Here is a 14,691-nt window from a genome sequence, read left to right on the forward strand (position 1 = left end):
GGGATTCCAACCATCCAGTTAGCAGTCAGCACTTATCTGTAGCTTTTTCCATCCCAAAATCATCTATAAAGAGACAAGTAAGTGTAGAAATTAAGAGTAGAAGCTTCATAGTCATAATTGTGAATCCTGGCCCCACCACTTACAGCTGTTATGGACTGAATGTTATGTTTCCCCAAAATTTATACATTGAAGCCCTAACCCCCACTGTGACTATATTTGGAGATAGGGCTTTTATAGGGAAATTAAGGTTTAACCCTATATAATAAAGGGCTAATATACAAATTGTCCCCTCGACCAGGAGTTCTGCGGCCCCTCCCCCCAGAAGTTCGTGCACCGGGCCTCTAGCCCTATCTAATAAAGGGGTAGTATGCAAATTAACTGTCACTCCATCACAAAGATGGCAGCGCCCATACCCACAAGATGGTGGTGCCCAGTCCCTTCAGCCCCGCTGCTGGAGTGTCTGGTCCTGTCAGCCCCGCTGGGGGGAGCGGTGGCCGAGCGGCACGGCTGGATCCGCCCTCAGGCCACGAGCCCAGTGTCCCGCGCACCCCGGTCCATGGTGGGAGGGTGGGCAGGCCTCTGGCCAGAGGCCAGTTGGGGCATGGGACGCTGGCATTGTTACAGACTGGGCTGAGGGGACTACCCCCCTGCCTGCCCCGCCCCCCCCCCCCCCCCCCGAGAAAAAATATTTATCCGAGCGGCCTTTATTAAGACCAAAAAAGTGAACCACTGGGGAAAAGGAAAAATAACTCTACAAAAACAGCAAGAAGAACTCGAAATCTCCGCACCGGTGATGGCAAATTCTCTTCTCGATCTGAATACCAAGTAACCTAAGAGATAAACAGAAGATAGTCACAATTCCATTTCAAAAAATCAAATTGTATAAATATTTCAGCTGAAATATTTTCATAGGTATTTTTGCCTTTGTTCAGAGTACCTTTGACAAACATTAACAAGGATATGGAATACAGTTGATGTGTTGGCTATTTGGAAAACTAGCACTTCTATTCTCTGGTATGCAATGGGAATGATTATGTATATTCATCACAAGCTATGTACTAGGATATTTGTATAGTGGCATTATTAGTAATAGCCAGAAACTGTAAACTGCCCAAATGCCCATTAACAGAATGTTTAAATTATATGTTCACACAAAGAAATACAATGAGGATGAAAAATTCCAACTAGCATACCAGTATGGATGAATTTTACAAATATATTGAGTGTACCAAAAAAAGCACATGCTGTATGAATCCATTTATATGAATTTATACAAATGGGCAAAACTAACAATAGAAGTAAAGATAGTGGTTCATCCTTGGGAGAGGGGGCTAGTTACTGGAATGGAGCAGAAGGAGTCTTTTGAGATGCTGGTACTGTTCTGTTTTTTCACATGAAATCTAGTTACATGGAACATTGAGTTTGGGAAAATTCATCAAGCTATATTTTAGGACAGTGCTGTCTATAATTCAGATGTAAGCCACATAATATAATTTAAAATTTTCTAGAAGCTACATTTAAAAAGGTAAAAAGAAACAATTGTAATTTATATTATATTTTACTTAACTTTAATATATCTAAAATATCATGAATTTACAGTCAGCATAAAAAGTTAGGTATATTTTATATTTTTTTAGTAATAAGTATTTGCAATCCACTTAGAGTCAGACTAGTGTATTTTCCACTTACAAATTTAGACTAGCCACATTTCAAGTATACAGTAATCATATGTAACTAGCGGCTACCATATTGGACAACAAAGCCTTAAGCTATGTGTATTTTTTGTATGGACATTAGGTTAATGATGGACTGAATATACTACAGTGGTCCCAAAAGATTTTAATGGAGTTGAAAAATTCCTATCATCTGATGATGTTCCTATCATCATTGTTATACTCTTTTTTTTTTCTTTTTTTAATTCTCACCCAAGAATATGTTTATTGATTTTGAGAGAGAGAGAAATAGATCGATCGGTTGCCTTCTATACAGAGATCGAACCTCTTTGGTGTATGGGATGACACTCCAACCAACCGAACCGCCCGCCTGGGGCTTCATCATTATACTCTTAATTTACTTTGGCAGTCACAGAAAGATGTTTTTACTTTTAACGTAATGACTTTTCAAAAGTTTTACAGGCATACCTTGGCAATATTTTGGGTTTGGTTCTAGACCACTGCAATAAAGCAACTATTGGAATAAAGCAAGTCACACCAATTTTTGGATTCCCTATGTACATAAAAGTTATGTTTACACTATACCAGAGGTCCTCAAACTTTTTAAACAGGGGGCCAGTTCACTGTCCCTCAGATCGTTGGAGGGCCGGACTATAGTTTAAAAAAAAACTATGAACAAATTCCTATGCACACTGCACATATCTTATTTTGAAGTAAAAAAACAAAACGGGAACAAATACAATATTTGTATTTGCATGTGGCCCGCGGGCCGTAGTTTGAGGACCCCTGCACTATACTGTAGTCTAGTAAGTGTACAATAACATTATGTCTAAAGAATGTATGTACTAGTACATACCCTAATTTTAATATTTATGGGGTTTTATTGTTTATTGATTTCAGAGAGTAAGGGAGGGAGGGAGGGAGAGAGAGATTGGAATATCAATGATGAGAGAGAATCATTGATCGGCTGCCTCCTACACACACAACGCCCACCACCAGGAACCAAGCCTGCAACCTAGGCATGTGTCCCGACCGGGAATTGAACCATGACCTCCTGGTTCCTAGGTTGACACTCAACCACTGAGCCACGCCGGCCGGGCCCTATTTTTAAAATACTTCGGTGTTTTAAAAAATGCTAAACATTATCTGAGCCTTTAGCAAGTTGTAATTATTTGTGACAGGGTTGCCACAAACCTTCAATTAGTAAAAAGTGCAGTAAAATGAAACAAAATTAATGGAGTGTTGCCTGTATTTTGATTCTACGATCAGGTTAGAAAAATTGAACCATTGTTGAAATTTGCAGATTTTGTATTTGAGGTACTTGATGACATTGGTGTAAAACTCGTGTCCTTTAGCTTTTTCCAAGTTTTTCTATTAATGAAGCCAACATATAAACAGTTTTGCTTTTTGTATGTGCTTGGGAATGTGAGTGAAATTAACTTAGATTTATATGTTTTATTTGTATTTTTTAAAATATATCTTTATTGATTTCAGAGAGGAAGGAAGAGGGAGAGAGAGATAGAAACATCAATGATGAGAGAGAATCATTGATCCGGCACACCCCACAATGGGGATTGAGCCCGCAGCCTAGGCACGTGCCCTGACTGGGAATCAAACCATGACCTCCTGGTTCATAGGTCGACTCTCAGTCACTGAGCCACACTGGCTGGGGCGGGTCGTTTGTTTTAAATGAAAAGTTATGTTCTACAGAATGATGTTAAATGCACCATGTGCAAGTGCATTTGTTAAATTGTAGTCTTTGAAGTACATGATGAGGCTTCTTCAGCAGATTTATCTTTTGGTTTTCATGTGATCAGTGATAATTCTGATCCACACAGAATATTAAATGTCATTATTTTATGAAAATTTTACATTTATCAGCGACATTCCTGTAAATGAATTTGATTCTTAATTTTTCATTAAACATGCACTTGCATTTTAAAATTCATTGCTGCAGAAAGGTAAGTATTACCAAACTGTAAGATAAATGTAATTATAGACTTAGGCAATATAATATAGACAAACTCACTGCAGCAAGAATGGTCAGAGTATTCTGTATATTCTCTATGAAAGCACTGCTGGACCTTTATTTCCCACATGGATTTCACATATACCCAACCACCTTTTATGATGACCCTACCTGACTACTTTGTGCGGATTGTAGTATAGACCATGGAGTAAAGACTAGTAGAACATGTAGCTGGCAGGCAGCCGGATGTTGAAAACCTTTCCGGCTACCACTTGAGATTGGTAGTTAGTTGTCCAAGGCCATTTGAGCATACTTTACTGGATGAGCGTGTAGTTTTATCAGCGAGTGCCCTTTATGCTGACCTTGAAAGGGAGGTATTACTTAAGGTTGCAACAGGAAAGCATTAGGTTAACATTGGTAATTGCTCATTGTCTTTCAGATTTAACCATTTATTAAAGTGCACACTTTTTACTGCACATATATTTCTCTCTCTTTTTTTTTTAATTTTTGTGAGTTTATTTGAGCCAAATGCACATATATTTCATTTCTCACTAGGAGAGACCAAGACACAGCTGGAATTAGAAATTAATTTGCTACATCTATTAATAATAATACTTGTTTTTTCTTTTAATGAAATAAAAATCTCTGACTGCCCTGGCCAGGTGACTCAGTTGGTTGAAGCATTGTCCCATACACCAAAAGGTTATAGGTTCAATTCCCAGTCAGGGAGTGTATGGGAGGCAACCAATCAATGTTTCTCTCACACGTCAATAATTTTTCTCTCTTACCCTTTCTCTCTCTCTCTAAAAAACCATTTTTTAAAAATCCTCATGTTAGATTTTAAAAAAATCACTGACCTTTGCTAGAATACATATTAGAGGCTAATAATTTCCTTAGGGAATTAGATCACATCTCGTGCTTCATGCTCTCATTTCATCGTGTAATTTTCCTGTACTGGACTAAATCATAGTTGATAATTACATATTGATTTTTGTAATTATTTGTTCATTGTCCACCTGCCTCACTAGACCAGAAATTGTTAGGAAAAGCACCATTTGTTCCCTCACATTATATCCATGACACCTAGCACAGTGATTTGGACATAATAAAGACGCACTAAATATTTGTGGAAATATGGGAAAGTGAATGAGTGAATGCACAGGACAGAAGGGGTATACTGTTATCAGCAGGTGTGTACTAGTTGACATCTAGCTAAATAATAGAAATCCCCTGGGAGTTGAGAACAGTGTTTCTTTGCAGGTGCTTCTTCTGGCTTATATAGTACATTCTGAGAATACAGCAGGTATGTGTAATTATGTTTGGACAGATGTGTAAATTTTATATATTTATAAATGCAAAATAATAGCTAAGACTTAATTCAGTGTGTACTTAAGCACTTCTAAAATACGTTGTCTCATTTAATTTTTACAACAGTCTTGTGAAGTAAATATTACTATGCCCAGTTTACTGAGGCTTGGAGAAATGAAATATATTGCCCTGGGACAAAGTATTAACTCTGTTCAATGACAAAGGATTTATCACATGGAACAAGATCTCCAGCAGTACATGGTCCAGGCCTGGTATAGCACTTAATTATGCTATCAGGGGCTCTAGGTCTTTTCATCTTCCTGCTGTACTGTGCTCATTGTGTGACTATATCCTTATTACGTTTGCAAGCTGGCTGCTCTATTTCTGGGCATTGCATCAGTTTTCTAGAAGGAGGAAAGGTGAAATGTCTCCCTTTTCCCCCCATCACCGTTTATCCACCCTACACCCTCCTCTAACTCTACCCCTCCCATTCCCCAGGTGAAATGTCTCTCTTTTTTTTCCCATTAAAAAAAAAAACTTTATTGTTGAGATTATTACAGATGTCCCTCTTTTTCCCCCCCATTGCCTCCCTCCACCTGGTTCCTGCCCTGTCCCAGGCCTTCACCACCCTATTGTCTGTGTCCATAGGTAATACATATCCTATATAATAAAAGGCTAATATGCAAATTGTCCCCTCAACTGGGAGCTCAACCAGGAGTTCAGCCAGGGTGTGGGGCCGGCCAGCTAACTGCCCACGGTCCCTCCTCCCTGCCAGCACCACCCCCAATTGACTCATCCTTGATTGGTCCCCCCGTCCTCAATCGCCCCGCCCCCCAATCAGTGGCAGGGCCGGCCAGACCCCACCCATGCACGAATTCATGCACTGGGCCTCTAGTATGCATATAAGATCTTTGTTTAATCTCTTCCCGCCCCCCCCCCGCCCCCTTCTGAGAATCAACAGTCTGTTCCATTTTCATGCCGCTGATTGTATTTTATCCACCAGGGGATTCTGTTCATTAGATTTCTTATTTTTTTATTTTGATTTTTAGATTCAGTTGTTGATAGGTATGTATTTGGTGTCATTTTGTTCATATTTTTTTATCTTTTTCTTTTTCTTCTTCTTTCTTTTCTTAAAGAATACCCTTCAACATTTCAAATAATACTGGTTTGGTGGTGATGAACTCCTTTAGCTTTTTCTTGTCTGTGAAGTACTTTGTCTGACCTTCAGTTCTCAATGATAGCTTTGCTGGGCAGAGTAATCTTGGTTTTAGGTCCTTGCTATTCATCACTTTGAATATTTCTTGCCACTCCCTTCTGGCCTGCATAGTTTCTGTTGAGAAATCAGCTGACAGTCTTATAGGCATTCCCTTATAGGTAACTAAGTGCTTTTCACTTGCTGCTTTTAAGATTCTCTCTTTGTCTTTAGTCCTTGGCATTTTAATTATGAAGTGTCTTGGTGTGGTCCTCTTTGGGATTCTCTTGTTTGGGAATCTCTGTGCTACCTGGACTATTTCTTTCACCAGGTAGAGGATGTTTTCTGTCATTACTTCTTCAAATAGGTTTTCAATATCTTGTTCTCTTTTTTTCTTCTGGCATCCCCATAATTCTAATGTTAGTACACTTGAACTTGTTCTAAAGGCTCCTTACACTATCTTCATATTTTTGGATTCTTACTTCTTTTTGCTCTTCTGGTTGGGTGTTTTTTGCTTCCTCAGATTTCAAATCATTGATTTGATTCTCAGAATCCTCTATTCTACTATTGAATCCTGTATGTTATTCTTTATTTCAGTCAGTGTATGCTTAATTTCTGACTGGTCCTTTTCCATGTGTTTGGCATTCTCGCTAAGATCCTTGGAGGTTTCTAGAAGATTCTTAAGTAACCTTATAACTGTGGTTTTGAACTCTATGCCCAGTAGTTTGCTTTCTTCCATTTCTTTCATTTGTGACATGTTTCTGTGTCTCTATTTTGGCTGCTTCCCTGTGTTTGTTTCTATGTATTGGGTAGAGCAGCTATGTCTCCTTGAGTTGGTAGAGTGGCCTTGTGTAGTAGGTGTCCTATAGGGCCCAGTGACTCAGCCTCCCCAGTCACCTGAGCTGGGAACTCTAGGTGCACCCCTTTGTTGGCTTAGCACTGTTTGTTTGTTTTTTATTTAAAAAATATATTTTATTGATTTTTTACAGAGAGGAAGGGAGAGGGATAGAGAGTTAGAAACATCGATGAGAGAGAAACATCAATCACCTCCTGCACACTCCCCACCGGGGATGTGCCCGCAACCAAGGTACATGCCCTTGACCGGAATCAAACCTGGGACCCTTCAGTCTGCAGGCCGACGCTCTATCCACTGAGCCAAACCGGGTACGGTGGCTTAGCACAGTTTTGTTGTAGTTGAGACTTGATAGCTTTTGGTGTCACTGGGAGGAATTGACCTTCAGGCCAATTTGCTCTGAGGACCAGCTGTGACTACAGTGGGAGAGCTGCTATGCAGGAGACACCACTATGAAGCAGGACTTGCTTCAGGGGGGCTTTGGTGCTCACTGAGTCTGCCCCTTGAGTGTGTCGCTTATGGATGTGTAGAGTTGTAATCTGGTATGGCCTGATACTGACCACTGGGTACACTGGCTCTTGGGTCTCCAGGGAGATGCAAAGTCATCCACTGCTTAGGGCCACCCAGCAGGAGCTACGAGAGATCTACAGATTCCTCTTCTTTGTATTGGGTTTGAAGTGCCCAGATAAGCCCCAGTATGAAGCAAGGCAGGCCGGTGCTGGTGCCAGGTCTTGGGCCTTTTATTGATATGTTTGGGGCTCCCTGACCCAACTGCAGCTTATTTGAGATTTTCAAGGACAGGCCATTCAAATACAAAAGCCGCTGCAAGCAGCTTGAGTGGAGTTGTAAATTGGATGAAGTTGGGTTGTAGAGAACCAGGGTGGAGCAAACAGAAATGGCTGCCAGTCAGCCCTGCAACTGGGGAGATCCCAGCACAGGAACAATGATCCCTGTGAGTACCTCCGTCTGGGAGAAAGCCACCCCCAAGTTCCTGCCCTGATGCCAGACAAATGTGTCCCCCAGAGCCTCGCCCTGGTGCTGGAGCTCAGATGAAGCAGGACCTTGCAAGTTCAGTTCGTGGTGCTGGCATTTTAAGAAGAACAGCTGGTTTTTACAGCCTGTAGTTATGGGGACTTCTTTTCCCAGCTCTGGGACCCTGGGCTGGGGGGCTGGGACCCCTGACTCCTTTGGGCGACCTCCCGCAGAAAAGATCTCCCTCCCAATTAAAAATGTGGCACACATGGGTGCCAGACCAGCCCGTTCCCTGCCTCCTACCAGTTTCAGTGTGCTTTCTTCTTTACTTCTCTAGTTGTAGGACTTCCATTTAGCCAGCTTCCCGGCAGTTGTGGGGGGCAGTGAGTACAGGCGTTTTTACCTATGGCCATCTTGGTTCCCTCTCCAGATGAAATGTCTCTTAAATGACTTTTTAGAAGCCCCATTAGGTTGACTTATGTTTCTTTCTGATTGGTTAAGAACTAAGTTACCTGGCCACCCTTGTTGCAATGAATCTAGGAAGGTGAATATTGATTACTTTTTTTGTATTGTTTTTGATCTTTTAGTTTCTTCAATTGTACTATTGGAAATCCTATTATTGAGGAGTGTGTAGCTGCAAAGGTTGAGCATCCTGTGCTGTAGACAGTACAGGAAAATTACACGATGAAATGAAGCACGACATGTGATCTAATTCCCTAAAGAAATTATTAGCCTCTAATGTGTATTCTAGCAATGGTCAGAGATTTTTTAAGTTGGAGGGTATTGTAGTCAGATTGTGCTGTAGAATATGGCTTTGATGGCTTTGTGGTGGGTTAGGGAGTGACAGATTAGAAACAGGAAGAGACTGTTTAGGAGACCTTTGCAATAATTTAGGTAAGAGATCTTAGGATTCTGAACTAGGAAAATGTAGGAATAAAAAAGAGACTAAAGATTCCAAAAATATTTAGGAGGTCGAATGGATAGGACTTGGTTGTTGATTGGCTCTGTGGAGACAGGGGAGAATGAAGAGTCAAAGGTGGCTCCGGTTTCTGACAGAAATTAGTAAGTGGTGCCACTAACTTAGACTAAAGAAGGGTAAAGGAGGAAGGTTAAATTGGTTACCTTTTTAGACACGGTGAGTTTGAGGTATGTGGAGTTCCTTCATGTGCAAATCGTTAATAATATCCCATGGAATTTTATTTACTTTTTTTTTTTTTTTTTTTTAATATTTTTTTATTTTTCTGATCAGGATCTCTATTTACTTTTTTTGTTTAGAAATTTCTAATATTTGTATAACCCTGTTAATATTCTCTTTTATATTTCTGGCTTTAGTGTTATAATTGGAGGGCTTGGCCTGTCTTATCCCAATTATAGATATATATGCCCAACTTTTTTCTTGTACATCTATGGTTTAAATATTGACTTGATCATGATTTTATTTTGATGAATTGGATGAGGTAGGGAAAGAAAAGGGAAGAGCATTTTTAGTTATTTCCAAAGTGTGGTATAAAACATGAAAATACTGAGTTTTCTTTTTAAAGTCGCTTATACATTAATTTTTTATGGTTTTGATGTTTTAAGGAATATTCTGCTGTTTTTTCCTTCCACAAGTAAAGCACCCTCCAGTTTTGAGTTTTTATTATAAATTAAAATATCTATTTCTTGTATTCTTCTGATAGCAGGAGGATGCGTTAGCACGACATGCCTCTGAAGAGGCTCGGAGAAGAACACGTGAATTTGAAGATAGAGACAGGTCTCATCGGGAGGAAATGGAGGTGAGAGTTTCACAGCTGCTGGCAGTATCTGGTTAGTACTTCCCCCCAAACTCTGAGGCTCTATTTGTGACGTTTGTGCATAATGTTTTAAAATAGTTTAAATTTAATTTTGGCTTTCATTTTTAATAGTTATACTCCATGATTTTGTCCTTATTAAATGTAATGGGTATAAAGAAACTTTGCCTTAATTTTAAGGTTGTACATGAATTCTTCACTTAGTGGTTTTTATAAAAAGCATTTACCATATGTGTATTTTCTCTTAATTCATCGATCCAAATATTTTACCTATTTTTTCTTTTTTTATATATATTTTATTGATATTTTTCAGAGACGAAGGGAGAGGGATAGAGAGTTAGAAATATCAATGAGAGAGAAACATCGATCAGCTGCCTCCTGCACACTCCCTACTGGGTATGTGCCCGCAACCAAGGTACATGCCCTTGACCGGAATTGAACCTGGGACCCTTCAGTCCGCAGGCCGACGCTCTATCCACTGAGCCAAACCGGTTAGGGCTACCTATTTTTTCTTAATTATTTTTCAGATTCTTTGTTTTAAAATACCTTTTATCATAGAAAACATTTTTAGAACATTATTAAAACTCTTTGCAATATTATATTTAATTTGTCTGTGAATATTTGTGTTGATTTTGTAACAGTATAATTTTTGGTCATTTTTTGTATTCTCTTTATAGAGAAAAATTTAATATTTCAAAGTACCCTTTTTCTAGGGAGGGCTAGGGGAAGAGAAAAAGAGAGAGAAACATCCACGTGAGAGAGAGAGACATTGCCCTGACCAGGACTGGGGATTGAACCCTCGACCCTTTGGTCTTTGGGGCAACACTCTAGACACTGAGAAACCGAGCTAGGATTAGTTTGATTATTCTTATAAACAATTTTACTTGAAGAAAAACATTTTGATGTGTGAGTTTATATGTGTGTGTTTATATTTGTTTAAAGAAAAATACAGTTTGTTGATGGAAGTGCCAAATAATTTATTGTGCGGATAGTTTCCAGTTGGTTTTCTGTCCGTGATTTGAAAGCATGGGCTTCGTAGTCAGACCTACTTGAGACTCCTGCTCCATCATTTGCCAATCTCTCTTAAGAGATTTCTCATAGAAATTATTGTGAGAATTAAATAGGAAAATGTTTGTAAAGCACTTAGTATGGTGCTTGGTATGTGTATGCCTACAATAAATAATAGATCTAAAATACTTTCACACTAAAAGCTCTACCCAGTGATGGTTCCAGTTAATTGAATTATATGGCTAATAAGAACATCCTTTTAGTTCTCTAAAGTGTATCAGGCACTTTCCTTGCATTATGATGTAGAGCACAGAAAAAAATTATTATATTTTCATCAATGATTTAAGATCTTGTAGGTCTTTATGGCAATAATTTAAAACATCAGTTCTTGTAGAGAACTGTCATCGAGAAAATTGGGCAGGAATCAGACTCCTGAGCTTTCACTGCCAGTTACTTAAGGGAGTTTGGGTTATGTATGTCTTTTGGCACTTTGCATATGTATATTTTGCTTCCCTTTTTATTATTTACTTATATATATTTTTTAGAATTACAGTTTACCTTCAATATTACTCTGTATTAGTTTCAGGCATACAGCACAGTGGTTAGACAATCATATACTGTACAAAGTGATCCCCCAATATTTCAAAAACCCAACTTGCCCCATGCATAATCCTATATAATAAAAGCCTAATATGCAAATTGACTGAACAGCGGAACGACCGGTCTCTATGACACGCACTAACAACCAGGGAGCAGATGCTCAACGCAGGAGCTGCCCCCTGGTGGTCAGTGCACTCACACAGGGGGAGCGCTGCTCAGCCAGAAGCTGGGCTCACGGCTGGCGAGCGCAGCTGTGGTGGCAGAAGCCTCTCCTGCCTCTGCTGCAGGCAGGCGGCAAAGGAGTGAGAGGTCCTGGACTGCAAGAGCCCCGGACTGCAAGAGGGGTGTCTGACTGCCGGCTTAGGCCCCATCCCCTTGACAGGCGGACATCCCCCGAGGGGTCCTGGATTGCGAGGGGGCACAGGCCAGGCTGAGGGGCACAAATCTCGTGCACTGGGCCTCTAGTTATAATATTACTGACTATACTAGTATATTCTCTATGTTGTTATTTATATCTCTGACTATTCTGTAACTATTTGTAACTACCAATTTGTGCTTTTGCTTCCCTTAAAAAAAAAATCCATAACAAATTCCTTATGTCAGCTTGTTTTCTTGCAGTTTACCTCCTTTTTCCTAAAAGGAGAACATTAAAAATGTTTTCTTCCTATAATTAAAGTACTGTAAGAGGCCTTAATATCATATATGGAACAAAGTTTCTTTTCTGTTGTTTGTTTCAGTTTTGATATTTTTATCACAATTTTATTTTAAAACAATTTGTTTTCTTACATTCAGCTAAACATTCTTATTACAGTTGAAGAAACTGAGAAAAATTAATTGACTTTATTTTAAATAGTTGGTTAATAGAAGGAAGAAAGAAGGCTTAAATCGGTTTCCTAACCAAAAGGTCTCCACAAGTACAGGCTAGCACTGGGAAATGAATTTCCACATCACCCATAAAGATGATTAAGTTAAAAAATAAAATCTGCCAGGAGAGTTTAGAAATCATTTTACCTGGAAAAGAAAAGGCTGAGACAGAAGAGAATAATAATGGTTCCAGTGGGTGGTCCTGATGCCTGGTGAGACGGGGTCCAAGGAGCAATGGTAATTCGTGGGTGGTAGTAACCCAGTAGTAGATAGTCCTTGTAAGCATGAGATCCTGGCAGCACAGAGGCTTAGGGATGTCCCACCCCTGTTTGGATAACTCTGTGACCTCTGGCCCTGGTATGCTAAACTTGTAATTGTGGTGCTCATGAGCATTTAATATATGTGTAAGGTTGAGGTCTCTAACAGCAGGAAGCAAAACCCCACACGGTTAACAGCTCAATGGGTTTGATTTTCGCTAATCTTTTAACCTGAAATCAGTTTAAAAAATTCATTGGACATGTTTCTATTTTACCATTTGTAAAATTTAGAAAGTTTTAATCCATCATCCATAGTAGGATTTAGCATTTTCTTTTTCTGATTTTTCTGTAAAAGGGTATTTTAGTAGTCTGATATTTTCTTTATTTTTTAGAGGTAATGACAAATTATCATTAATTTGGCAATTGAAAAACCATAGTGAAATGAGTAAACACTATTTAGTAACCGTGTCCAAGTACTGTTAAATCTTTGGTATATAGTAAAATGATATGCAAAAAGAACAGAACACTGTGTATAATAATATCTTATTACCCTGTGGGTATTTTTAAAAGGAATACATACACATACTTGTTTGTGCATAGCCTCTCTAATAAGGATACAGTAAGAAACTGTAACTGGAAATTACAGAGGGAATCAGGTATCTAGGGGCCACACAGGAGGATGATTACTTTTCACTACTTATTTTTTGTACCTTTTGAATTTTATATCATGTGTATATTACCTATTTAGAAAAAATAAAATTTGTTTTTAATGTTAATACAGAATGGTGAAAATTGAAGACTTTATAACTTGCTGTCCGTATTCTCTGGCATATAGGTTGCTTTAAAAAATGTGAAATCCTTTCTCCATTTGAAATTTTATACAGAACGCCAATAGATAAAATAGATACAGGAACACTGCTCAGTGAATCAGGGGTAGAGATTATCCTGGTCTCCCTCTAGAGTCTGTGGGGTATTTTCAGGGAACCCAGTAGTTGGCAGCATGTAACTTGAGAGTCTTTGATATAGAAGAATGAACAAGAGGTTTGTAATAGATTTCCCTGGTTTTAAATCCTAACCCCACTACTTGTTACCATATGACATTGGGAAAGCTGCTTATTTTCTTGAGCCTCATCTGTAAAACAGGGCTAACACCTTTCCTCCTGGGTTGCTCAGTATCTAACACTTATATTGGGGCTCAGTGCAAGCTAGTTTCTTCACCTCATTCTGTGTACCTTGATTCACACCGTATCTGGACTCTCAATAAAGGCAGGCATATCCTCACTTCAGATATTATTTTGCCAAGCTACTTTAGATTCTGGTTTTGTTTGTTTTTTGATTTGTGTATTTTTTAAAATTGATATTTAGAGAGAGAGAGAGGGAGAGGGAATGAAACATCAATGTGAGAGTGAAACATGGATCAGCCATCTCCTGTACACTCCCCACTGGGGATTGAGCCTGCAACCTGGGCATGGGCCCCAACCTCAAATTGAACCAGTAACCTTCTGATCTATGGGATAATGCCCAACCAACTGAGACACACTGGCCAGGGTTGTTTGTGTATTTTTAAATATTTTTTTGTTTTATTATTGATTTTTAGAAAGGAAAGGAGAGGGAGAGAAAGGTAGAAACATCAATGAGAAAGAGATCAGCTGCCTCCTGCACGCCCCCTACAGGGGATTGAGCCTGCAACCCTGGCATGTGCCCTGACTGGGAATCAAACAAGTGACCTCCTGGTGCATGAGACTATGCTCAATCCATTCAGCCACATTGGCTGGGCTGTTTGTATATTTCTCTAACAATAAAAGATTTTGTACTTTTCTTGATTCTTTGGAGATAAAGATATCAGTTACCTGGGGGAGAAGGTATAAGGGGAACTTCCCAAGTTTTGGTAATGTTTTATTTCTTGATGCTGGTTACATGGGTGTGTTCACTTAGTGAAAACTCATCATGGTACATATTTATGATTTGTGCACTGTTCTGTAGACTTAAAAAAATGTAGACTTTTAAAAAGAAAAAATAGCTCTGGATGGTTTGGTTCAGTGAATAGAGCATCTGAAGGGTCCCAGGTTCGATTCCAGTCAAGGGCACATGCCTGGGTTTTGAGCTTGATCCTCAGTAGGGGGCATGCAGGAAGCAGCCAATCAATATTTCTGTCTCATCATTGATGTTTCTATCTTTTTCTCCCTCTCCCTTACTCTCTGAATC

The 14,691-nt window shown here is 39.3% G+C and overlaps 1 protein-coding gene across 1 annotated transcript in view; it reads left to right on the plus strand.

Annotated features, from left to right (window-relative positions):
• The window catches only part of CBFB (core-binding factor beta subunit), a 65,278-nt gene that overhangs the window by 42,252 nt on the left and 8,335 nt on the right, over nucleotides 1–14,691 (plus strand). The window contains exon 6 of the mRNA XM_014464979.1: nucleotides 9,647–9,773. Coding sequence (XP_014320465.1) covers nucleotides 9,647–9,773 — 127 coding nt within the window. The remainder of the gene's footprint in view (nucleotides 1–9,646; nucleotides 9,774–14,691) is intronic.

Source organism: Myotis lucifugus, unplaced genomic scaffold (assembly GCF_000147115.1).
Source record: "Myotis lucifugus unplaced genomic scaffold, Myoluc2.0 scaffold_274, whole genome shotgun sequence".
Classification (NCBI taxonomy): Eukaryota; Metazoa; Chordata; class Mammalia; order Chiroptera; family Vespertilionidae; genus Myotis; species Myotis lucifugus.